Here is a 24,731-nt window from a genome sequence, read left to right as displayed (position 1 = left end):
TGTGTCCAGTATGTTACCAGGCATTCAACAAATGATAGTTCCTTGCTCACCTCCCTATTAACAGATTTAGAACTGAAAGGAGTCTTAAAGATGGGAAACTGAAGCCCAGAATTGTCCAGATAGTACAGCTACTTTGATTCTTAAAGCTGGTTTTCTGATTTCTCAGTCTTGTTCTGTTTTTAATGTTCACAGTTGTTTATGTATTACATTCAGAAGCATTATATGTATGACCGGTATTTTTTGGTTTGTTTGTTTTTTTAGGACAATAAGAAAAATAGCTAGACTGTTTCGGTATTTTGATTTTTGAAACTAATCTTTAAAAACTCATACGGACAATTTAGTAAACCTTGAGGCCATTCAAATCATGTATATGAAGTTTTGAAACCACTAACATTTTCCCCTTTCATATTCATTAATTTTAGTATACAAGTAGCATGTTATAGAAAAAATAAATTGCAAGCAAAATGATATAATAATTTAAAAAACTCATTCAGTCACATTATTCAGGGAAATGACTGTTAACACTTTGAAATAAAAATGGCTTCATATGACACTACTTTGTGACAGACTTTTACAATTAAAAGATCAATTAGTGATCTATGCCAAATTCAGATCTTGATAATTTTTGTTTATTCCATTGTGTGAATGGTTATCAGTTCATTTTAGTAATCTATTTTTGGGCGTGTCAGTTTTTTTCCAGGTTTTGTAGAAACAAAATTGTCCTATTATTTTCACCCAAAATGGGATCTTTGATTCATATGGTTCATCCTCTGATTCATTTTTAAGACTTTTGATAAATGTTCATAATTTTCTTCCGGAAAGGAAATACATACTTATTTACATTCTCACTAGGGAAAGCTATTGCATTTTGGAAGAAGAATAGCAGTGTATGGTATAAACCTTATAAATTCTGTATTTCTCTTTCTTTACATGTTGTCACTTTAGTATTTTGCACAGTGATATATCTGAAATAATATGTTTTAATTTTCAGGAGTGGAATTGTTTATAGCTACATATAATAAAATATCTAAGTGCATTTTGTGGGTTTTTCTTTTTTCTTTGTTGGCATGCATTGAGTGGTAAATTTGCATGGAACATATGAAAAAACAGAGCACCAGAGTGAATTGAATGTGTTTGAGTTATTACTGTTTGTCATTTACCTTGATAGTTTAGAGACAAAGTCCTACTTTTGAGACAAAATTGGACTTACTAGTGTATCCCTTGTTTGTCTTGTTAGTTGTTCAGTTTCTCATGATTAACAAGATGTATCTCATGATTAACAAGATGTATCTCACGATTAACAAGATGTAAACTCTAATACCACTTGCCATTTAGTCCTACATGTTTGTGAGATCATTGTAGGAACATTTTGAGAATTAAATTAGGTAAATTATTTTTTAAATAGTTTTGATTATTTGTAGTTTTTATTCCTGTATGTCTATTTGGAAACAAAAGGAATAGCTGTGAATTATGTTTTTTTGGATCCAGTAGACTACTCAAGTTATGGTGATCTCATATCATCAATAGTAGAAGTATAGATCTTAAGAGTTGGAATAAGCCATAGAGATAGAAATTAGTCCAGCTTCTTGCTTGATGAAATGACCCCTTCTTCAATATCCTTGCTAGGTCTGCTAGAACAGCCATAATGGAACATTAATTCACATACTTTATGTTCACAAAGTAAGAGTAATATAAGATTTTGCTCTAAAAGGAATTTAAAATATTCCATGTTCCTATGACATGGTATTAATGAGGAAGTTTAATGATACCTTTTGGGTTCAAAATTGTATGTTTTGAGCCACTTTCTTGTGATATGACACAAGGTTTGGATATTTTATTTATAAATTTCTTTTTAAATCTTCCGTATAGTAGATAATGGGGGGGGGCTCCTTCTTTGTTCCACATAGAAGTTCTATGTTAACTATAAGTCAAGTATTTACAGGCTGTTGAAATGAAATGGTGATTATATAAAGGAAAGCTGGATTGATACTTTAAATAGACTCATTTTATTAATGTTAATTTTTAAAGTGATAAAATACTAAAACTCTTAGTCATAAAACTTGTGATTTTCAGCTGTGGTGCTAAACAATTGAAGCACATCAAACAAGCGCCCCCCCACTGTGCCCCAAACCAAAGGAAAGCATATTCTATTAAAACAATGATTTTTGACAAGAATTGATATTCTTTGTCATATGTCTTAGGAAATAAGTATCAAATATTTCACCAGTTAAAAGTTTTGTGTAAATAGTGTATGTCCGTTTTCTATACCTCATCTTAATATGCAGGTTTATTACTTCAGCGCTTGACTAACTTCTGCCTTGTTGATGATCTGTTGAGCTTTGTACCTGAGAGCTCTACTAATCACTGTGCTTACTGTTTGAATGTTTGGTACAGGAAGCGAGCAGCTGCAAAACATCTAATAGAACGCTACTACCACCAGTTAACTGAGGGCTGTGGAAATGAGGCCTGCACGAATGAGTTTTGTGCTTCCTGTCCAACTTTTCGTCGTATGGATAACAATGCAGCAGCTATTAAAGCCCTTGAGCTTTATAAGATTAATGCAAAACTCTGTGATCCTCATCCCTCCAAGAAAGGAGCAAGCTCAGCTTACCTTGAAAACTCTAAAGGTGCCCCTAACAACTGCTCTGACATGAAAATGAACAAGAAGGATGGACAAGGAGCAAGAGATGATTTTAAAGGTAAGACGTTCTATTTTTAATTGATAATTTTGGACTGAAAACCACATTGGAGATTTTCAAAATGTGTGAGGTGTTGATGTTTGCTTTTTTTGTCTCATTTTGTGACCTTAGGACATGTTAGTATAGTAGAATCGATTTTTTATCGTGATAGGGGACAGAACTAATAATTGAGTTAGTGATTTCACTCTATTTTACTGTTCCAATGATCTCTAATTAGAAGCAGATTATACTCCCAAAAGTTCCTTTGCTAATGGATTGATAAGAAATTTCAAATATTTTCCACTAGGAAAAATGTATTAAGTAGTAGTTAATAACCTAAACTAGGCCACAAAGTCATTTAGATGTTAAAATAGCTGGACTAAATATCTGGCATGCATTTTGGAACCCGAGCACTATATAGTGAAAGTAGCAGACTGATTAGTGGTCTTTTTCTGTTTCTGAAGGCAAGGCAAAATGTTAATAGTTACCTGAGAAATAATCAATTTTTCTTTCTAATGTATTCTTCCTGTATCCTGCTCACCTTCTCCCAGGCATTTGGCACTGCCAAGAATCATTACCTAACAATGGTAGTCTTACCCAAGCCTTATTTTTCTTTCTAAATGATCCTGTATTCCAAAACTTTTAAAACTTTTTTTCTTTTTAATAAACTTCAAGCTTTCTTTCTCCCAGTAAAGGCAAATCGGTATTAGAAACAAGTTAATCAGATTTTTGAATGACTGACAGTCCCGTATTTTAAGAGAGGAAGCTTTTTGTTCAGGATACATAGAAGTTAGATACTACCTCTAAAGTTTTCAGTAACGTCATTTGAATCACATTTAAATTAATTTAGTGAAATGGAATTGTGTTAATAGCTTCTACTCTCTTTCCATAATAAAGCTGTTTTCATAACTTTATTACAGCTTTATTGCATGAATATTTCTATTCCATGAATTAGCTCACACACTAGATAAATAAGTGAACGTTGTCAATATGTTAATGTGGAAGTTGCATTATACACATTTCCCCAGCAAGTGTGCACCATAAGAACAACCATTACTGTGAATGTACGATGTGCTGCCACAGTCGAAGGCAGCAAGCCATATGGGGGTTATAGTGCAGGATGGATGTACCCATCTTCTTTTTGGCTATGTGGTTCATTTTAGAGGTACTTATTGGGTGATTATCCCCAGTCTTTGTGTACTGTTTAAGCTCAAGTTTATATAATTTAGCAGTTCATTGTACTTTCTTCCAATATACTACACTCTTTCCCCCTGCCCCCCTTTTCCTGCAACATCTGTATTTACTATAGTATATTTTTACTAGGAATTATAAATATAGTAACTGCACTAGTACTTTTATTTTGAGTGTTAATTATATACATTAGCTCTAGTTACAAAGTTTCAGGTGTTGAATAGTCTGCCCCAAACTCTCTTTTTGCATAAGAATTTAAGTTAAAAATTTTATAGATTATTTTTCAAATACATATATATCATAAAATATACAGGTATGTCATACAAAAATGTCTCATTTATTGTTTTCTCAGTAGAATACCTCCTTTTATTGATACCCAAACGTTAATGAATGTTTATATTTCAAAATGCAATGTTTTTTAACTAATTTACATTTATGTCTGAAAATTCAGTTTAACATTTTAAACAAAACACCATGTGAATAAAGTATTGGTACATTTTATGTAGAATTAGTAGAATGTCAGAATCACTTGAAGATGTTCTAAAGAGCATGTCATGCCAACAGAGGGTGCGTGGGTCTAGAACGCTGCTTTATCCGTAAGATGAGCCATATTTACTACATGCAAGGCAACTCTTTGTTAACAACTTTATTATTTGATGATTAGGAAACAGAGTGTCCTATGTCCTAACTGGATAGTTATTTATAATAGATAGTTACTATGTTTTGGTTACATTTTAAGAAATTAGGTGTTTTTTGTTTTTGTTTTTGTTTTATGGGCCTGGTCTCAAAAGAACATATTATAATTTTTTCCAATTAAAATAGCGCGAAATAAGCTCCCAGTTAGCAGTTTCACACTCTTCAGGAAGAGGTTACTGAAGTTTAGCAGAATATGCCTAAATATCCTGAATAGAACAAACCTTAAGGATTCGTTCTTAAAGAGTTATGGCCCATAAAAGAAGGTGTTGACAGTCTGGTAACAAGGACCAAAGATTAGATTCGTGGTGTGATAAAATTTGGTATTTTTGTGGTTCAGTTTTTGGAAGCTGCTCATTCACTAACCATTTGCATTTTGTATTATCTTTTACTATGAAGCAAATATAAAAGCAGAGGTAGGAATCATATTAAGAAGTTTTATCTGTGTTCATTACAAGTATAAGGGTCCATTTGACACAATGAAGATAGGATTATCTACATGACTCTAAAATTATCCTCTGCTTAACTATTTGATGACAAGGCTATCGCTCTTTTGATTAAAGGGATTAAGACTTTTGTCAGTAATATTGTTTTACCAGTACATCTTCTTAGAGTTAACAGACAAAATATATCATTTGTTCTCTTTCCTGTAAAATAACGTACCTGAAGTTAATTCAAAATGACAAAAGGTCTTTATTTGGGGTGCTATATTTTTATTTCTTCCACAGTTCGATAATTTTTACTGGCCTGTATGAAAAGAGGTCTCAAAATATTAGTAAACACTATATATTTTTTTTTAATTTGAAGGACAGTTTTATAATTTGTAGAGACCTGTATAGTCTTTGCTTGGGTAATTTGAAAATGATACTAGTTAGCTTATTTTGTACATCTGCTAATAAGAATAAATGATCTTTTTTCTACTCAAAGTATGAGTCATATTTGTCTCATTTATCAGGAAAACAAATCCTCAGAAGTCCACCAATAGGCTCCACTTAGGTCACTGGCAGACCTGTGTCACATACCGTCCCCCAATGCAAGTGAGGATTGGAATACTAGTGTTTAGTTTTCAGTTTCTATCACAATGGCATGTCGGGGTAAAGGTGGTGAATAGATTTGGAGTTAGCCAGCCTAAAGTGTCTGCCCAGATACATTAGAGAGCTGGAGGTTAAGAGAGCAGTTTCAGAGGATCACATTTCAGATACAGAACAATGATAGCACTTGCTTTGGAGTTAGAAGTAATCGCAATAGAAAATTTAAGTTGATATAGCCATGTAAACTAAACTGCTATCAATCACGACACAAAAGTCTTGGGGTATTACCCAGCGTTACTCAACTTTCTGTTAGTTGAGAATGAGATCTTGTGGTTGGTCATTAGAGGTTTCATATCCTTTTGGTAATCGGTTAGTCTTACCTGTCAAACATTTGAGTACTTTGAGTAATGCCAGACATGTTTTATAGTCATTAGGGATCACACATGCACGCATACGCGCGCACGCACACACACACACACACATATACATTTCTAGCCACCCCCTTTCAGGGTTTTTGAATTATCTCTGCCCAGAGCATTCATTGTTTTCTTTGCTATTAGAATTGATTTATAAAGTGAAATTTGGTTATCTTCTGTTTAAAGGCTGTTTTCACTTCTTTTATTAATGTAGTTATTTGACTACAGGATTGAAATGTTTTTACTTCTGTATTTTCATTTAAAATACAATCGTTTATGCTCCTGTTTATTGTATGCATTAAATTGTTGACTGTTAAAACATTTTATTTTATATCTAGTAATCTAATATTCATGCAAGTCATAACAAAAAATAGTGTTATTGGGTTATATTTCTCAGCTTTGGTAGGTGAAATTTTGTGATTATATAGGTTTATCTCAGAAAATAAGTGAGAGAATGTAGGGTGGGTTTGGTTTTTTTGATAACATCATGAGGGTGAGTACATTATAGCTAAGCTAATTTTAATTTTAAAATTGATAGTTTTCTTCTTCTTTTTTTTTTTAGTTGAAACTCATGGTAAGTGCCAGGGAGTTTTATGGTATGAGGTGTTGAATCAACCCATTGCCTGTTGTATGATATTCCCAAGCATTGGGATTTACTGCTCTTTGTGTTTGAATGTTTTACATTGTTTTTCACTCCATTCGTTGTACTCGGTAACTTCTTTGAAAAAAGTCAAACATTATGAAAGCTCATATTAAACTGCACAAAATAAATCAACATTTGAGTAAGATGAGAACTTGGAGTTTTAGAAAACAGCATGTTAAAATTCATTTTTGTGTGTATGCTTGTATTTTCTTCTCGAGTAAGGAAAGTGTAAGAGAAGGAACACATGGAGTTTTTCTTTCTTTTTCTAATGTATTTCATGCAGTGGCACTCACCTTAAGCACTCATGCATTCTGTAACCTCCAAACTTACTCTGTTCCTCTAAAGGGAGTATATGTATAGATTTAAATTTTGTTGTTAAAGAAAATGGGAGCTGTAGGTTTATCTGGTTTTGTCTGAAAGCGAATAGTAGCAAATGTAAAAAGTCTAATGGCAAAAGCTGACAGTGGAGGCCTAAGCCACTATATTTAAAGACAGATATGAGAAGGAAGTAAAATAACTTCCAGCAAACTGCAACAAACTCTTTCACCCCTGCAACTGTCCATGGCTCCAGAGATTTTTATCTCAAAAAGTCCTTGAAGTATTGTTTGTTTCTTCTGTGATTTCATTAGAATTTTAATTTGTTAACATTACAGTAACTCTGAAAATGTGTAGTAAGTTGATATTCAGTCTGGCCTTTCAGGGCCTGCTGTCATTTTTGCCTTTTATGATGTTATTTCTTTATGGGGAAGAATGGATATAATAGAAAATCATAATAAAACTCCCATGGATTTAAATACTACAGGCTGCAAAAACAGTGGTAATATATCAGCTTAGGGGGAGATGGTCATTACTTGTATTTTAAGACTGAAGGCAAGATGGGGAAAATGAAAGGCTTCTCTACTTGTAAGGATCAGCTAGAATACAATATTAAGTAGACCCCAGAAAGAACACTAGCTTATTACAAACAGTGGAAATTTGTTTCTAGCTCATCTAACAGCCATAATATTTTAGATTGGCAGAGAGTTCTTGTTCATGCAGTCATTCAGAATTGCAGCTGTAATGGCACTCTTTTTTTTTTTTTTTTTTTTTTTGAGGTACGTGGGCCTCTCACTGCCGTGGGCTCTCCCGCTGTGGAGCACAGGCTCCGGATGCGCAGGCCCAGCGGCCATGGCTCACGGGTCCAGCCGCTCCGCGGCATGTGGGATCCTCCCAGACCGGGGCACGAACCCGTGCCCCCTGCATCGTCAGGCAGACCCTCAACCACTGCGCCACCAGGGAAGCCCAATGACACTGTCTTTAACACACGATTTTCAGAACCATCCTGGAAGCATCATCCCGTTAGCCAGAAGGAGAAAAGCATTAGCCTGAAAGTAACACTTGTCTCAAAAAGCTGGGAAAGCTGGAGAATGTGTCCAACTCTGTGCCCAGGAAGGAGAGGAAACAGATTTTGGTGACTGCGTAGTAGTCTGTTTCACTTGTCTGCTCATATGTTGCCTTCTTCCCACCCTATTGTTTTCACTGCTTTATAACTATTTCCTGTCACTGTGTAAGATTTATTCCAACCTGGCTGCAGATGGCAGTGTCTGTCAACTTCAGAGCTTATGGGAAATGATATATTAATCCTTCTCGGTCACCCACAGAATGGCCACCCTGAAAAAAAACTAAGACTTAGAAAGGAAGACTCAGAAAGGAACTAGTCTGGTTTTAGGACAAGGGCTGTTTCCAGAAGAGGACTCTGAAGAAATCTTTCTTAAAACCTTGCCTTCCTAGTCTTTTGAAACAGAGTAGTGAAATAAGGAAGAAACCTCTCAGAAAAATAGTGGTGTTTTCTGCTCTAAAGTAAAGCGAAGTTGTAAAAGGTATATTGTGATGAGTCGGCACATGATATCTTGGTTCATATTTACAGTTAAAACTGCACGTTAATATATACCATCACTGTGAAAAGAGCTTGAGCTCATTAAAAGCTATATATAAGAATACATATAGAATATTAAAAAATGAGTAAAGTTGTTAATATTAGTAGTACATTAAAAAAATAGGTAAGCATATTTTGTTGGTTGAACCTAAGTATTAAGATACTTTTTAAAAGATTTGTAAATCATAAATGGTATTTATTACAAAATGTTTGGCAATTTTATTTTTCACTAGAACTTACTAAAAGAAAGCAAACATACATATATATTATGAAAATAAATGTTCTCTTTTTTCCTAATTTTCTAGATGTGACTTACCTAACAGAAGAGACGGTATATGAAATTCTAGAATTATGTAGAGAGAGGGAGGATTATTCCCCTTTAATTCGTGTTATTGGAAGAGTTTTTTCTAGTGCTGAGGCATTGGTACAGAGCTTTCGGAAAGTCAAACAACACACCAAGGAAGAACTGAAATCTCTTCAAGGAAAGGATGAAGACAAAGATGAAGATGAAAAGGAAAAAGCTGCATGTTCTGCTGCAGCTATGGAAGAAGATTCAGAAGCATCTTCCTCAAGGATAAGTGATAGCTCACAAGGAGATAACAACTTACAAAAACTAGGTCCTGACGATGTGTCTGTGGATATTGAGGCCATTAGAAGGGTCTACACCAGATTGCTCTCTAATGAAAAAATAGAAACTGCCTTTCTCAATGCACTTGTGTATTTGTCACCTAATGTGGAATGTGACTTGACGTATCATAATGTATACTCCCGAGATCCTAATTATCTGAATTTATTCATTATTGTCATGGAGAATAGAAATCTCCACAGTCCTGAATATCTGGAAATGGCTTTGCCACTGTTTTGCAAAGCCATGAGTAAGCTACCCCTTGCAGCCCAAGGAAAACTGGTCAGACTGTGGTCTAAATACAGCGCAGACCAGATTCGGAGAATGATGGAAACGTTTCAACAACTTATTACATACAAAGTCATAAGCACTGACTTTAACAATCGAAATTTAGTGAATGATGATGATGCTATTGTTGCTGCTTCCAAGTGCTTGAAAATGGTTTACTATGCAAATGTAGTGGGAGGGGAAGTGGACACAAATCATAATGAAGAAGATGATGAAGAGCCCATTCCTGAGTCCAGTGAATTGACACTTCAGGAGCTATTGGGAGAAGAAAGAAGGAACAAGAAAGGTCCTCGAGTGGACCCACTAGAAACTGAACTTGCTGTTAAAACTCTGGATTGTCGAAAACCACTTATCCCTTTTGAAGAGTTTATTAATGAACCACTGAATGATGTTCTAGAAATGGATAAAGATTATACTTTTTTCAAAGTAGAAACAGAGAACAAATTCTCTTTTATGACATGTCCCTTTATATTGAATGCTGTCACAAAGAATTTGGGATTGTATTATGACAATAGAATTCGCATGTACAGTGAACGAAGAATTACTGTTCTCTACAGCTTAGTTCAAGGACAGCAGTTGAATCCATATTTGAGACTCAAAGTCAGACGTGACCATATCATAGATGATGCACTCGTCCGGGTAAGTTGGGTTACTGTTTAAAAATTAGTACTAGATTGAATACCTAATGATGGGGAGACTGTGATACAGTTCAGTGAATTCATTTTATAAGTGACTCTTTGGGGGGAAAATGTATGTATATGATTATATAGTATAGGAACACATGGACTTTTAAATTGTAAATGTAAGTACTATATTTTTGTTGCTCCTGTCCAAGTTCATAAATGTTTCACAAAATATTGGTTGTCTTGTGTCATGATCACTCTCTCTTTGAAAAAGAATACATTTTCTAAATCTTGACAACTAACCCCCAAAGTTTTGTCATTCAGAAGAGAAATGGTTGTTGAAGAGCACAGAAGCAAGGGGGTTTTGGAGATACCCAATAATAAGTATGAATGTCAAGTCTTAATGGGGAGAAATGGTAGAATAAAACCACACCATGAAATAATAAGTGGTGTCTAAAAATGCCATCATGTGAAGTTGAGTATTGCATTATTGTGAGATTAATGAAGTGACCCGGGCAGGTGGTGCATGCTGCTGGTAGGAGTTCCTGCGGGGTCACGTGGAAGGTCCCTGTTTGGCACTGCCTGACTGTGGTAGTTTCTTCCTACTTAAAATATACATATGGACTACACCGGGCCTTGGAGTTGGTTGGAACTTCTGGGAAAACAGTAACTATTCCAGGAATCTTGTAATTAGTGGTGCCTGTATTATCAACCCAATCCAGGGAGATTGAACTGGGAGAATACTGAGAACACAGGTACCCACCTTCTAGTTCCCTGTTTCTCCACATGGGTTGCTTTTTGTTCACTCCTTCCCTCCACAGAAAATAAGAATTTTAGTGCCCCCATTTAAGAATGTAAGCCTGGCCAGAAGACAGAAACCAATTGCCATTCACATTGTACCAACATTTACATTTGTTATAGGGTTCTTTATCACAGGATTTTATTGTATTTATAATATTAGATGTACCTGGCATTGCTAGTTCTTTTTCATCAACTTCAAGTAAAATTTAATGGCAACTAAAATTAAGATATAGTCAGTCTTCTATACTAATAAAGGAAAAGAACCCATGACACAGATAACTAGAAAGTAATGAAATTTATTTCAAAATATATTTTAGTTTTAGAATGGATTTATCTAAATCTGAGAATTTATAAAACTAAACCAGTGAAAAAGTTGTTTGACATCTTAGAAATTTAAAAGTTGCAGAGGTTCTGTGCTTTTCTTTGTTACTGTTTTTTTTTTTTTTTTTTTTTTTTTTAATACCAAATAGGTTTCTGATGTTGAAAAAAGATTCTTCACTATTTAAGCAACTCAGGCAGTTTTTCACCAGAGACAGAAAGGGGCAGTAGTTGCTTGGAGTAATTATCATAGCTTGCTTGCTTTCTGGTGCCCTTTTAATTTTACTTTAGTAGTTTTGAGCTACATGAATAACTACTGACTTAATATACTTAATAACTGATCATCACACAGCCAGCCAACTTATTTTCCATAGTTTAGCAGAATGATAGGTTATTGTATAAGGGTGTGATGATATTTTATGGAAAGCACATTGAGGTCTATCTATGAATTTCCATTGTTAGAGCAGAACTACAAATCCCCAAACTACACATTTTATCTTTGTCTTCTTGGGTTAGGATCTTTTCATCTGTTTCCAAGAGCTGTACCTGGCCTTTAAAAGCAATGAAATTACTCTCTGTGACATTCAATCCAGAGTTTTAAAAAATTATCTACCTTACTTAGCTGCCTTCTCAGAAATCTACTGAGCCTTACTGTCTTCCCCCACACCATCCTATTTTCCCCCGCCCAGTAAAGCAAGACTAAGAACCTACAAATGTTTAGGTGCTTCTTGTATACTTACTTTATTCTATTTTAAAAATTATCCTCTAGAATTTTGAGGAAACAACTATTTTAGTTTATAAGGATGTCCTTTGAGCAAGTGTTAGGGTAAAGTTAACTGTGAGCTTTTAAATTATGCTAACAAATTGTTTTTTTAGTGAGTTCAGCTTAATTATGTCAAAGCTAAATATTATCAACTGACCTGTTTATAAACTAGGATTCACTAGATAATATCTGTACCTGAATATTACCACTTCAGAAACCCTTTGTGTGAGGTACTTTGCTAAGCAATAGAGATGTAAAGATGAATTATGACCACTGAGGAGCTTCTTAGGGGTACACATTAAGCAGATTTTACTGCTAACTTTCTTCCTCCCTTCGTGTCCCTCCCTCCCTCCCTCCCCTTCTTTAATAACACAGTGAGAAAAGGTTAAAAATAAAAAGCATCAAAATAGGTCTTGGAAGTCAAATTGATAATCTGCCAATTTTTTTGGAAACATTCATAGCAGGTGATGATCATGATAAAGTTATAGTGTTTTAGTAATAAAAAGTAGTTTAAGGTGATCCTCTCAGGTACACTCTCAGAAGTACTAATGGATTTTCAACATCTTCTTCCCCAGTAAGATCTACTTTGCGTTTTTTTTTTTTTTTTTTTTTTTTTTTTTGCGGTTCGCGGGCCTCTCCCTGTTGTGGCCTCTCCCGTTGCGGAGCACAGGCTCTGGACGCGCAGGCTCAGCGGCCATGGCTCACGGGCCCAGCTGCTCCGCGGCATGTGGGATCTTCCCGGACTGGGGCACGAACCCGTGTCCCCTGCATCGGCAGGCGGACTCTCAACCACTGTGCCACCAGGAAGCCCTACTTTGCCTTTTTTAAGCCTCATCTTTTTATATCACAGTTTGACAAACAAAATAAAGCCTATTGACCACTTTCTTATCACCTGCTAATTTTGAACTACAGAGTAGGGTCAGGAAGAGAAGAGGAAATGAGAAACATTGTGGTGTGCTCAGTATTAATAATTAAATAATCAAGGTTATAGGGCCTTAGACTTTAAGAGCTAAAAGGAGCCTTGGAGCTCATCTACTTGTTAGTTTATAAATGAGGCCTGGAAAATAGTGACTATTTCCTGGAAAATATGGCACTCTTTGAGTATTTCTATTGGGTCTTATTTTTCAGTTATTAATTGTAAGACTGACTAGCTTGGAGGGAGCAGTAGTAACTTAATGATTATAGATTTTTTTTATTTAAAGAAAAATATATTCCTTGCTTTCATGTACCATATAATTCAAACCAGAGAGGCAAATTGTTTCCTAACTGGAGTTTTTAGAGGAACTGTTTTTGATGACAATAAGAGTATTAGTGTTTACAATATTTTATCAAACCTAAGATATCTTACTGGTTGTAGGACACACTATTATTTTATTACAGCTAAAAAGAACAAATGCTGCCAATTTAGTTTTGAGACCCTGTCAATTTTATGTTATATCCTGATTTCAGAGATGTTAAAATATGAAAACAGAAAAGCAAATTTTAAAAATCAATTAAATGTAATATATAAGTTGTCTTTCCACAAATAGATATCAGAATCGTTTAAAAACTATCCCTACACCCTTAAATTACTGGACTATTTCTTCCTAGGACTTATTTTCACTACTTTTTGTTGTTCCGTAGGAAATAATACAGTGATAAACGGGCTCAGAACTCAGCTTTCATTTGAATGAGAACGATCCTAATGTGATGAGGTTTTTACAGTATTTTGCTAATAACATTTATCTATTTGTGTGTTCTTTTAAATTATCTTTTAGATAATTTGTCATTTTTTTCTTAGACAAAACATCTTCAAGGTAAGAAGATGTAAAATTTTTTTAAATTACCTTTTATGTTAGGAAATTGAGTTGAGGGTATGAATATTTTGGAAGACAGTATTGCTGTCTGTGAGGTGCCCCAAACTGCCTTCGTATCTGAATGAGAGATTTGTTTAAAAAAAAAAAAAATCCAAAGTTCTACCCTCTAGAGATTCAGATTAGGAGCTCTCGTGTATAGCCTAGGAATATATATTTCTGTTAGAAATATAGGTATTCTGATAAAGCCAGACTGGAAACCAGTATTTAGGAGATGGCTGTTGGTACAGTTTATATATACATATTTATTGAGGCCATTTTCATATACAATTACATGTTTAGGAACTGGCAGGCTTTAAGAGAGTGATGAGGATTGTAGGCATAGGGGTAAGGGGTGATGGTGGTATGAGACTTGGTTCAGATTAGTCAGGGCGTCCTAGAATTTTGAGTAGAGATCTAAAGACCAAAAGAAATGGCTGTGATGTAGAATTGGATAGGAAAGTCCAAAAATAAGAACTAGAACATATTAAAGGTGATAGGTACAAATGCAAGCCCTACTGCCAAGAGGTTATGCTCAATCTCTTCAAAAAATCACTCACTCATTTTTTTCTGGGCTCTGCTATACCAATACTGTCTAACCCAGTCCCCAGCATTTTCCTTGATAGACACCCTTAGTTATTATTGAAACAAAACTTGATTCCTTTACTTGTTAATTGACCTACAGTGCTTTAGGAGTAAGATTATTCTGTGCTCCTTTAGGTATGTTTAATTGTATCGTCTACATTCACTTATATTGTGCTTAATGCAATGGCCATTATAGTTTCTTAAGATTTATTCTAATTGAATTGAAGAACTTCATACCTGATTTATGTCCTTTAAGTAGAACAAGAGAGTGAAGTAGATCTACATAGATTCATCGTAAAATAATTTAAAACAATGAAACTTGTCAAACTCCTTAGTTGTTACATGTGAGGAAAATGAAACTCAGATTCTGACCTACAGAAATTAATAACAGAATTGGAAGTAGAACTCAGGGTTCCTGATCTCACAGGCAGATGTGATTATGTGATTTGGCTGTTACTCAGACATCTAAACTTTATATTTAACATAAACAACTTTTCCTCATCTCTTTATAGAGAAATGAAAAAAACTAAATATATCCAGGTAATCTAAAAATCTCATTCCAGTCAATAGTTTTAATGTACTCACTAGCAAAGTATTTAAACGTAGATTCTAGTAAGTTGACTGAAGTAGTTTAAGCCAGCCATTCTTATGGATCCTAAGCATTCTTAAGTATTAGAGAGGTCTGTTTTATCTGAATACTACTACTTCTACTTAAATATCCATACCATTAAGGTATTTTTTTTTCGACTATGAATCAGGATACATTTGACATAATCTGTCTTTTGCCAGTCTCCATATTAAATTAATACAAAGTGTACCCTACTTTAAGAAAACCTATATGTAAAAATCCAGGTCTGTGTACTAAATGAATTTAATTAAAGGATGCATGCAAATTCTCCTCTTTCAGACTGTTCATTGACATATTCTTCCAATTTCCAAATATTCTCCTGCCTTCAAGATAACTTTTGATTAAAAAAATTCAATTTTAAATGGTATGTGTCTATTACATAAAGTGATATGCCTTTACTATTTAATTCTTAAGTCTTCTCTAATTGAACAATGAATTAGAAGTGCTTGTTTTTAAGGAAAGTAAAAATAAGTGCAGTCCGTTAATAATGGCCTTTGTCAAAATAATTATTGCTAAATTTTGTTATGTGTTTGTTACTTACCACAAAAGTAATTTTTATAAAAGATAGGCTACTGATGTCATAAATTATACCATATTTTATAGAACCATGTAGTATATCTGAGAATGATAATCTAAAATAAATAATAATGGGAAATTTTCACCCACGGAATTTGGTTGCAGTCTATTTTTCAAATCATTCTTTCTACGAATATTTACATTTGAATATATCCTGATTCTAAAAATAATATATATTTATTGTAAAAAAAAGATTGAAATATACAGAAGAGCATAACAATGAAAATCACTCAATGTTTTTAAAAAGATTGTTGCTAGTCATTGAGGAGAGGCAGTAAAGCATAGTAAAGAGCTTGCTGCCTGGTCTAGAATTTCTGTTCTACCATTTACTGACTGACTTGAGCAAGTTTATGAATCTCATTACTTCAGGGTATGCATCTGTAAAATAGGGTTAATAATATTACCAACCTGATAAGATTCTTATGAAAATTAAGTGAGTTGATACGTGTAAAGTGTCCTGGCATATTAAGTGCTATATATTGTTTTGTTGTTAATACCGGAATATTTTTGTTCCATTATAGCTGAGTCGTTAAATTTTCAGCCAAGCCTGAAAAAAATTTGAGAGCCAATAAAATAAAAGTAATAATAAGAGCTAGTATTTATAAAGAATTGTTGTGCAGGGAATTCATCTTTGCTTCACATACATTAACTTATTGATATATTTTTATGCTCATTTTACAGATGAAACTAAAAGAGATAAAGTGACTTGTTTATAATTATAATAATAGAACATATTGCATTAAATTCTTTTGGCATTCAAGGTGTAGAATGGAGTGCAGATTGGTGGGAATGGACAGAAATGTAATATTTTATTAAGAGTGAAGATAAATTTGCTTCACTTGTGATACGAAGTGTCTTGTGTGGAGCTAAGACTAGAACACGGGGCCTCTGAATCCTTTAGAAACTACATCAAATCCTTTAAAAAGTATCAGTCACATTGACACAGAGTCAGCTCTCAGTTATGAATGTTAGTGAGGAAGAGACACAGGACACATAATTAAATAACAGATAATTATTTTTTTCCACCTTGGAATAGCTGTACCTGATAGAAGCAGGTTTGTCTTTGTGTTGTAAGGGTGTACATAAACATTGATGTACATTTCTATAACACCTAGGCAGGTGGAAACTGGGAGAAGGAAATTAGCAATGCGTTTCATGGCAATATGGGATATTGGCCTGATGGGTAAACCATATTTGAGCTAAGATGATAATTCTGACTTAGTCCTTGGAATTCTTTATAGCCAGTGACTTGATACAGGTTTCCAACTGGAACTATTTTTTTTTCTCCTAAGTTATTTTCAAAATTTGAGACTAGGCTATAAAATCAAATTGATAATTTTTTGTTCAAAGAGCAGAGGTGTTTTAAAAGGTAACAATATGATGTGTTATCTTAACAATATCACCCACTCTAGAACTCTTTCTCACACATTCTTTCTTATTAAGCCTTCACAACTTTGCAGTGTGAAGAATACCATCCTAATTTTTTCCCCCTTTGCAGATGAGGAAACAGGCTCAACTGAGTTCCTTGCTAAAATTTAAAGGTTAAAAAATTTTGTTAAGTGACAGTTGGGACTGACTCAATCTTTCCACAACGACACTGTCTCAAAGATAAATTATCTTAATACAACTTGGCATAAAAATGATTTTGCAAATGGTAGATACCACTGTTATACGGGATAGACATTCCTTAAAGCTAAAGATTCTAAATTCACAGAATCATAGAATGCAAAAGTCGAAGATATCCAGGAGATCATTTTGACCTTTGTTCAAATGTTTTTGATTGCCCCTAGTAAGAGATATTTTACATAGCATTCCAATACTCATATGCATATCTGCCTGTACATATAATTGAAGCAAAAGTTTCACAGAACAGTAGGTGCCAGTACTATGTGGAATGCATTCTGATTTTTTCCCTTATTTGGTTTGCATTAAATGGATTGGACTACCCACTAATGAATTGCAGTTGGCAGCTTGAAAAACATTGATCTAGGGCAACTGACCTGAATCATGAATTTGTGAGATTTTATTTTATTTTTTATAGACACACTAGAATGTACAAAACAGTGCTGTTACTTAAAGTAATTACTTTAGGACTGACTATAGCACACTTATTCTGATGATGTTTGCATTGCTCAAAACCATTCTAAAGATTCTAGTTGGAATAGTTGCAAAAACCTGAACACGCTTAAATATATTCTGTTTTGGCAGATTTAAAGTCACTTTAGCAAATAAGGTGGATGATCAGTCAGGCATGCTGTTAGTAAATTTCAGACACATAAGACAAATTGCAGTATAAATATTTCACATTAGAATACAGTGTTGATTTTATGATTAATCTCAATAACTGAGAGCAATCATATTATTCTATAGATACAAAAAGTATTTGGTAAAGATTTATAGTTGAAGAAATGTTGAAACTGGGGTTTGATAACTGTTAGTAAGAAGTTAAAGAGTAAGGATATAGGCAAGTATATGTCTCATCTGCTTTCAAAAAAAAGTGGATATAAAATATGTTCTAATCCATTAAAATGGTAATTTGTACCCAAGGTGCTATTAGGAGACCATAAACTGCTTCCCTAAGTGTATTTTTCTTAATTGAAATTGTTTTATTTATGATTTAATAGATATTAAGACTTAATTCTTGAGTTTCTATTCTAGTAAACATAAAGAACTACAAGTGAACAGTTTTGAAGTCAAACTTCTATATGCCGTTGTTTTCCCTGAAATAATTTGAGTAGTTACTTAGGCATTTTTGTTATCTTGACTTTTTTTCCATGTCCTAATCTTACTGCCCAGGTTTGTTATATACATAATTAACAGAAAACCTAATTCTGATTTTCTACTGTATGTTAATTTCATTACAGATCAGTAGTTAGAAAGTAACCCTTTTAGAATTCTATGCCGGTTTTTCTTCTGTCCTATTTTTCCATTATCTATGAGACTGAATCTTTGCCTTCACTGGCTTTTTACCAGTTTGCTTTCTGTTTCCATTTAAAATATATCAAAAGTGTTATCTTTTATTTGCTCCCTACCCCTACACCTTATTTTTATTTTCTTTCATCCTAATACTGGCATTCACCTTTTCACTTTATCTTTTCACTCACTAGCTAGAGATGATCGCTATGGAAAATCCTGCAGACTTGAAGAAACAGTTGTATGTGGAATTTGAAGGAGAACAAGGAGTTGATGAGGGAGGTGTTTCCAAAGAATTTTTTCAGCTGGTTGTGGAGGAAATCTTCAATCCAGATATTGGTAAATATTTTAGTGATGTGATCATGGTGTCATATCTTTTTGAATTAAGAATTTATTTACCTAGGTTTATAAATATTTTCAGTTACGAAGAGCAACAGAAGGAGATTTTGGTATGGATTACCTAGAGTCACAGATAATGACTGAATTTGTGGACTTTGGGGATTGATCCTGCATCACTCATTTATTCAAGTTCTTATTTAGATAACTTAGACAAATATTTTATTTTCTAGTTTTTGGCCACATTGGGTCTTTGTTGCTGTGCCTGGGCTTTCCTCTAGTTGCGGCGAGCGGGGGCTACTCTTTGTTGCCGTGCGCAGGCTTCTCATTACGGTGGCTTCTCTTGTTGCAGAGCATGGGCTCTAGGTGCGTGGGCTTCAGTAGTTGCAGCATGCAGGCTCACTAGTTGTGGCACGCGGGCTCAGTAGTTGTGGCTCGTGGGCTGTAGAGCACAGGCTCAGTAGTTGTGGCACACGGGCTTAGTTGCTCCATGGCATGTGGGATCTTCCCGGACCAGGGAGTGAACCCATGTCCCCTGCATTGACACGTGGATTTTTAACCACTGTGCTGCCAGGGAAGCCCCTGGAAGGTGGATTCTTAACCACTGGACCACCGGGGAAGTCTGACCCATAGCATTTCTGAGACAAGAGTTCCATTGAATAATGGTCTGAAGACTGTTGAGATTGTCTCACAAGTGTATCATGCTTCAAAGTTTGGAAACACTGGCTGATATCAAATTAATTTGGTTTATTTGCTACAGGATTTCTTGGGCTTAATATTGTAATGTTTTTCCAAACTTTTGAACTCCAGAACCCTTCTTCCATCCTGCATCTAATAGTATTTGCTTCCCAGAAGAGTTTTCATTGAACACAGTTTGGGAAAGACTGATCTATAATATATCAGTCTAAAAGTGAAGAATTTGGGTTTCACTGATAGACAAAGTAATAGACAAACTTGGCAAAGTAGAACAGGAAAAAGACAACAGCTTCTTAGGTAGTATACTATTGTATAATTCTGATCTGATTCAATTTCTACAGTATAACTAGTTGATTACTGGGTTTGCTTACTTTTAAAATTGAATGCATGACAGTTACAGGAAAAGAATTTCTCAAAAGCTACCATCATAATTGTGAAGAATGTGGCAGAGAGTATACAGATCATTTCCCTTAAGCTTTGAGAATTGAACCATTAAAGTCTATTGATTCTCAGTATGTACAGTGAATTGACTTTTCTGTAATTGTTCTTAGTCTACTTGCAAATGAAAATAGACATTTTGAGTTCATGACACAAATATAATAGTTAAGACTTTGTATTTTAGCTAATGTTTGTTAATCAGAAAGCTATGCCATTTTGTATGTAATTCATTCAAGGTAAACCTAGACACATAGAACCATGCCCTTTTAGAGATAGAAAATTTATGAGCTTCATAAATTTGGTAAACTTTGGCTGTAGGTTCTGGTGTATCTAAAAAAGTTAAACATTAGCTATAAAGTATATTTACATTATATGCAGAAATACTTTTAAGAAAAAACATACATTAAACAGTTCCACTTGATAGTAAAACAATTAAAATGATGACAATAGAAATATCAAAAAGGAATATTTTAGAAGAGCCACCCTTTATGGAGCTTTTCTTCCAGGGACCTGAAAATAAATGTGCCCCAAATGGTATCTCCTTGAACTTTAATATTATTATCTTTCACACAGAAAGATGAGAGTAGTGACCTGTGTAATTTACATTCTGATTAATTTGTAATTTATTGCCCTTGAGACCAAGGGCATGCATTTGTGATATTTCATCAAAGTTATTAATTGTAATTATTTTTAACTGTTCTGACTCTGTTAATACCATATTTATAATTAAATGAAGTTTTTAAGCACTTCAGTGGATGTTGTAACTTAGGCCTGTAGAAAAAGTTGGATGTAAACTGAAATTCAAGTATGAATTGGATAATTTATAAAATGTTATTTCATGAACATTAAATTGCATTAGAAAAATGTCTTAGTTTAATTCATGTTCTTATGATCATGGGGACCGTTTAAATTTCCCTTTATATTTAACCTAAACTGAATGTGAAAATGAAGAAACATTTTCAAAGCTTTTAAAAAACTTATAAATTGATTTATATGCTCTGTTGATTTCTAAAGTTTGTTCTATTGGAACTTCCCCCTCTTTTCCAGACCTAATTCTTAAAATATTTTCATTCAGTTTCACAGTAGCAAGTGAAAAACATTTTTAGTAAAATGAAATTGTTAATTCAATTAAAATATCATTTAACTTTTATCTTAGATATTTCTTTAAAGGGAAGGAGATAAATCTACCTTGGTAATGGCTATTCAGATTCCTGTTTTTAAATGAGTGATATCAAAAAGGTTTCCAAGCTTGCGTTTAAAATAACGAAGACCATGTGAAACTGAAAGAAGACTACAAATACAAATTACTTTTGTTTTACTTGGCTCACAGTTAATGTGTGTATTAAATGGGTTTGGTTTTGGGGCATAATCTAAGTTTATCAAGTTTACCTGAGTTTAAGTACTTGGCATCTTTGTTAGAAAGGTGCTGGAAAAACTTCATGGAACCATTGTGCAATTTGGGGAAAACACAGACTTTTACTTAATGAAATTCAGAATTGTTTTTTAAAGCAGTATGTGTGGATTGAATATGTTTTTATAAGGGAAACATTTTCAAAGTATGATTAGCCTTTTTTCCTTTTGCATTTATTTTTCAACGATTGAGTGGATAAAGTGTGAATGCAGATTAACTTCTCATTTGTGTTAGTAGAAGATGAAAGAGCTTGAATTTAATGAACATTTTCCCTAACTTCTTAGAAAATGCCACCAAAATGCTTTATTTATTTCTTTGGCTTCTTAAAAATATATGCTACCATTTGCCACAATTTATAACATTCATATGTATTTGAACTTTGTTTTCTCAAGTGCCAATGTAAGAGAAAAAATATTTCTATACGTAGTGCACATAAGCTTACATGTATAATTATTGTATATTTTTATATTTTATATGTATAAATATTTGTTCATCAGTCTGTAATGTGAAAGTAATGTATTTTTAAAAATCATTTCTTATAGGTATGTTCACATATGATGAATCTACAAAATTGTTTTGGTTTAATCCATCCTCTTTTGAAACTGAGGGTCAGTTCACTCTGATTGGCATAGTACTGGGTCTGGCTATTTACAATAACTGTATACTGGATGTACATTTTCCCATGGTTGTCTACAGGAAGCTAATGGGGAAAAAAGGAACTTTTCTTGACCTGGGAGACTCTCACCCTGTAAGTCTTTGGTCATTTTTTCTTCTCTCTTTTAGATTTTATTTAAAAGCAAATATAGACTTTCATTTATATAAAAATTTTAAAGCTTTCATTTGGAACCTTTGTTAATATCTGTAAGATAGTAAGATAAAGTTGCTTTAATCTGTCTGAAGTACCATGAACACTTAAAAAGTCGAAGGGGAACTTTTTTACATATTGCTGTCAGCAAGCTGGCTTTGTAAAGATTGATTCTGTAGGAAAGTGTTTTTAATTTTTTGTTTGTTTGTTTGTTTTTAATGAAATCATGAAATTGCCCAGTTAGAGCTGTGCTGAGTAAGGGGCTGGTGGCTACAGCCGCTCTTTAACCTTGAGACACCTCTAAAGTTCTCATAAGAGCGCAGTGTGAGATCCATTGCTAAGTAGCTGGTGTGGGATTTCTCAGCAGAGAATGGGACATCACCAATGACTGACAGCCTTTCTTTAGTTTCTACATATAAACTATTGGCAGGAATACTATCTATGCTTTAATTTTTATTGTTAAAGGTTTTTTTTTTAAATCTTTTCCCAAGAAGAGTGATACAAACTGTTGTATTTTGTAGTTCTGTGGTAGCCTTAATTTTCCATTTCTGATTGTTAGGTGCTATATCAGAGTTTAAAAGACTTATTGGAGTATGAAGGGAATGTGGAAGATGATATGATGATCACTTTCCAGATATCTCAGACGGATCTTTTTGGTAATCCAATGATGTATGATCTAAAGGAAAATGGTGATAAAATTCCAATTACAAATGAAAACAGGAAGGTAATAAATGTTTTTATGTCATCCTTGTCTTTTCTCTTTATTAACAGAATTTTAAATCATATATGCTTGTAGTTTTTAAAGGAGTATCTAATACCATCCATACAGAGACGCAAGAAATCAAGTAACCAAGTTATTATAAAGGAAATAACCACAGTTTCCTAAATTTTGGCTGTAAGCTGGTATGAGAGCACATGGTTGGGCACTAAGCCCCTTTTAGAGAAAGAAGGCATGCGTAGGAGGTAGTGAATGGCTTAGTGTGGCTGTGGTATAAAGCATGAAGTGGGGTGTTTCTCATATTAAGCTGTAGAGGGGAGGGAAACAGGGACCTTGTAATTAAGGTCCTTATAACCAAACAGATGATAATTGCATTCAATGTACTCGCACATATATGTGCCTTAAGTATACATCTGAAAAGTACTAAAGAATACTTAAATCAGTTTTGTGTTTTCTGTTGACTAGAAAAGTATGCATCTGGAAACGGGAATAACCCAGAACATAACAGGGAAATTATGATATATATAAAACCTTTAGTAAGTGTGTGTTTATATTAATTTTTGATAAAATATTATATTCACTAAGGATACAAAAGTATATTTTCCATTTATGATTTGGTATAGTAGCTTGTGTATCAATGAAAACGCCAATATTTTTGTTGAACTGGATACAGTAGGCAGCTCCCCAAATATTCTAGAATAGAAAACATGAGACTTCCTTGTTTGCTTATACATATCCAGTACATTGCACTTTATTAAAAATGTTAGCTTTTATAAATTGATGTGTAAATGGTTTAAATGTCTCTTTGTTTGCATACCTAATTGAGAGAACTTTAAAATTATATCAACTTACTTGTGCATGGCCTTTTTACAGTTCAGTATTGACTATAATAGAGAGCTGTGAAATTGTTAAAGGTATTTTATTAAAAGTATTTTCCTTTGTGTGTGTAAAGTTTGAATTTTAAAAAATATTCTTGAATGTTGTTTCTTTGGGAAAATAAAAACAGAAAGTTATGCAGCCCTGTAGCTCGTTGTGTTTTGTTGTACTGCATATTATAAGATGCTCTTGTGGTTAATATTTTCTGCAGGAATTTGTCAATCTCTATTCTGACTACATTCTGAATAAATCAGTAGAAAAGCAGTTCAAGGCTTTTCGGAGAGGTTTTCATATGGTGACCAATGAATCTCCTTTAAAGTACTTATTCAGACCAGAGGAAATTGAATTGCTTATATGTGGAAGCCGGGTAAGAAAGCAAGGGTTTGCAAAAATATCTTCTATTGATTAATTGTTTGTAATGGTGTGGTGTAGATGTTAAGACATGTTTTCTTGAATTTGCAGAATCTAGATTTCCAAGCACTAGAAGAAACTACAGAATATGACGGTGGCTATACCAGGGACTCTGTTGTGATTAGGTAAGGTTCTTAATTCTTAAAAGGAAGATTTAATTCACCAAAGGGATGTGTGCTTTATGCTTTAGACCTTTGTCTCCAGGTTTTACTTCCCAAATAAGCAAACTCACAAATTCTCAATCTATAAAATTGGAGGTATATTTGTAATATAATCAATCACCAGTTCTTATTGTTAATCTTGTGATTTATTTCCTGACTGATGTGTTTTATGTAAGTGGGATTTTTTTTCTGCATTGGGGGTATAAAGTATCTAATATTCCTAGTAATTCTGGTTAGAATGTGCTTACTGCCAGTTACATGATGAGGAAAATAGAACTATCACTTCCGAGTATTTCTCCTTTCTTTTGAACTCTGTGAAATGTTACTTACCTACCCTATATGAAGCATCTTTTGTGTGAA

The 24,731-nt window shown here is 33.8% G+C and overlaps 1 protein-coding gene across 3 annotated transcripts in view; it reads left to right on the top strand.

The window, feature by feature from the left end:
- Positions 1-24,731, top strand: part of UBE3A (ubiquitin protein ligase E3A) — a 92,362-nt gene that overhangs the window by 56,623 nt on the left and 11,008 nt on the right. For all 3 annotated transcript variants that reach the window (XM_082616707.1, XM_082616705.1, XM_082616706.1), the window contains 7 exons: positions 2,395-2,699; positions 8,873-10,119; positions 18,714-18,858; positions 21,943-22,148; positions 22,765-22,929; positions 24,011-24,166; positions 24,262-24,335. In XM_082616707.1, coding sequence (XP_082472833.1) covers positions 2,395-2,699; positions 8,873-10,119; positions 18,714-18,858; positions 21,943-22,148; positions 22,765-22,929; positions 24,011-24,166; positions 24,262-24,335 — 2,298 coding nt within the window. The remainder of the gene's footprint in view (positions 1-2,394; positions 2,700-8,872; positions 10,120-18,713; positions 18,859-21,942; positions 22,149-22,764; positions 22,930-24,010; positions 24,167-24,261; positions 24,336-24,731) is intronic.

Source organism: Mesoplodon mirus (genome assembly GCF_964341445.2).
Source record: "Mesoplodon mirus genome assembly, chromosome: 4".
In the NCBI taxonomy this organism is placed as follows: domain Eukaryota; kingdom Metazoa; phylum Chordata; class Mammalia; order Artiodactyla; family Ziphiidae; genus Mesoplodon; species Mesoplodon mirus.
This window is presented reverse-complemented; position numbering and strand designations above follow the sequence as displayed.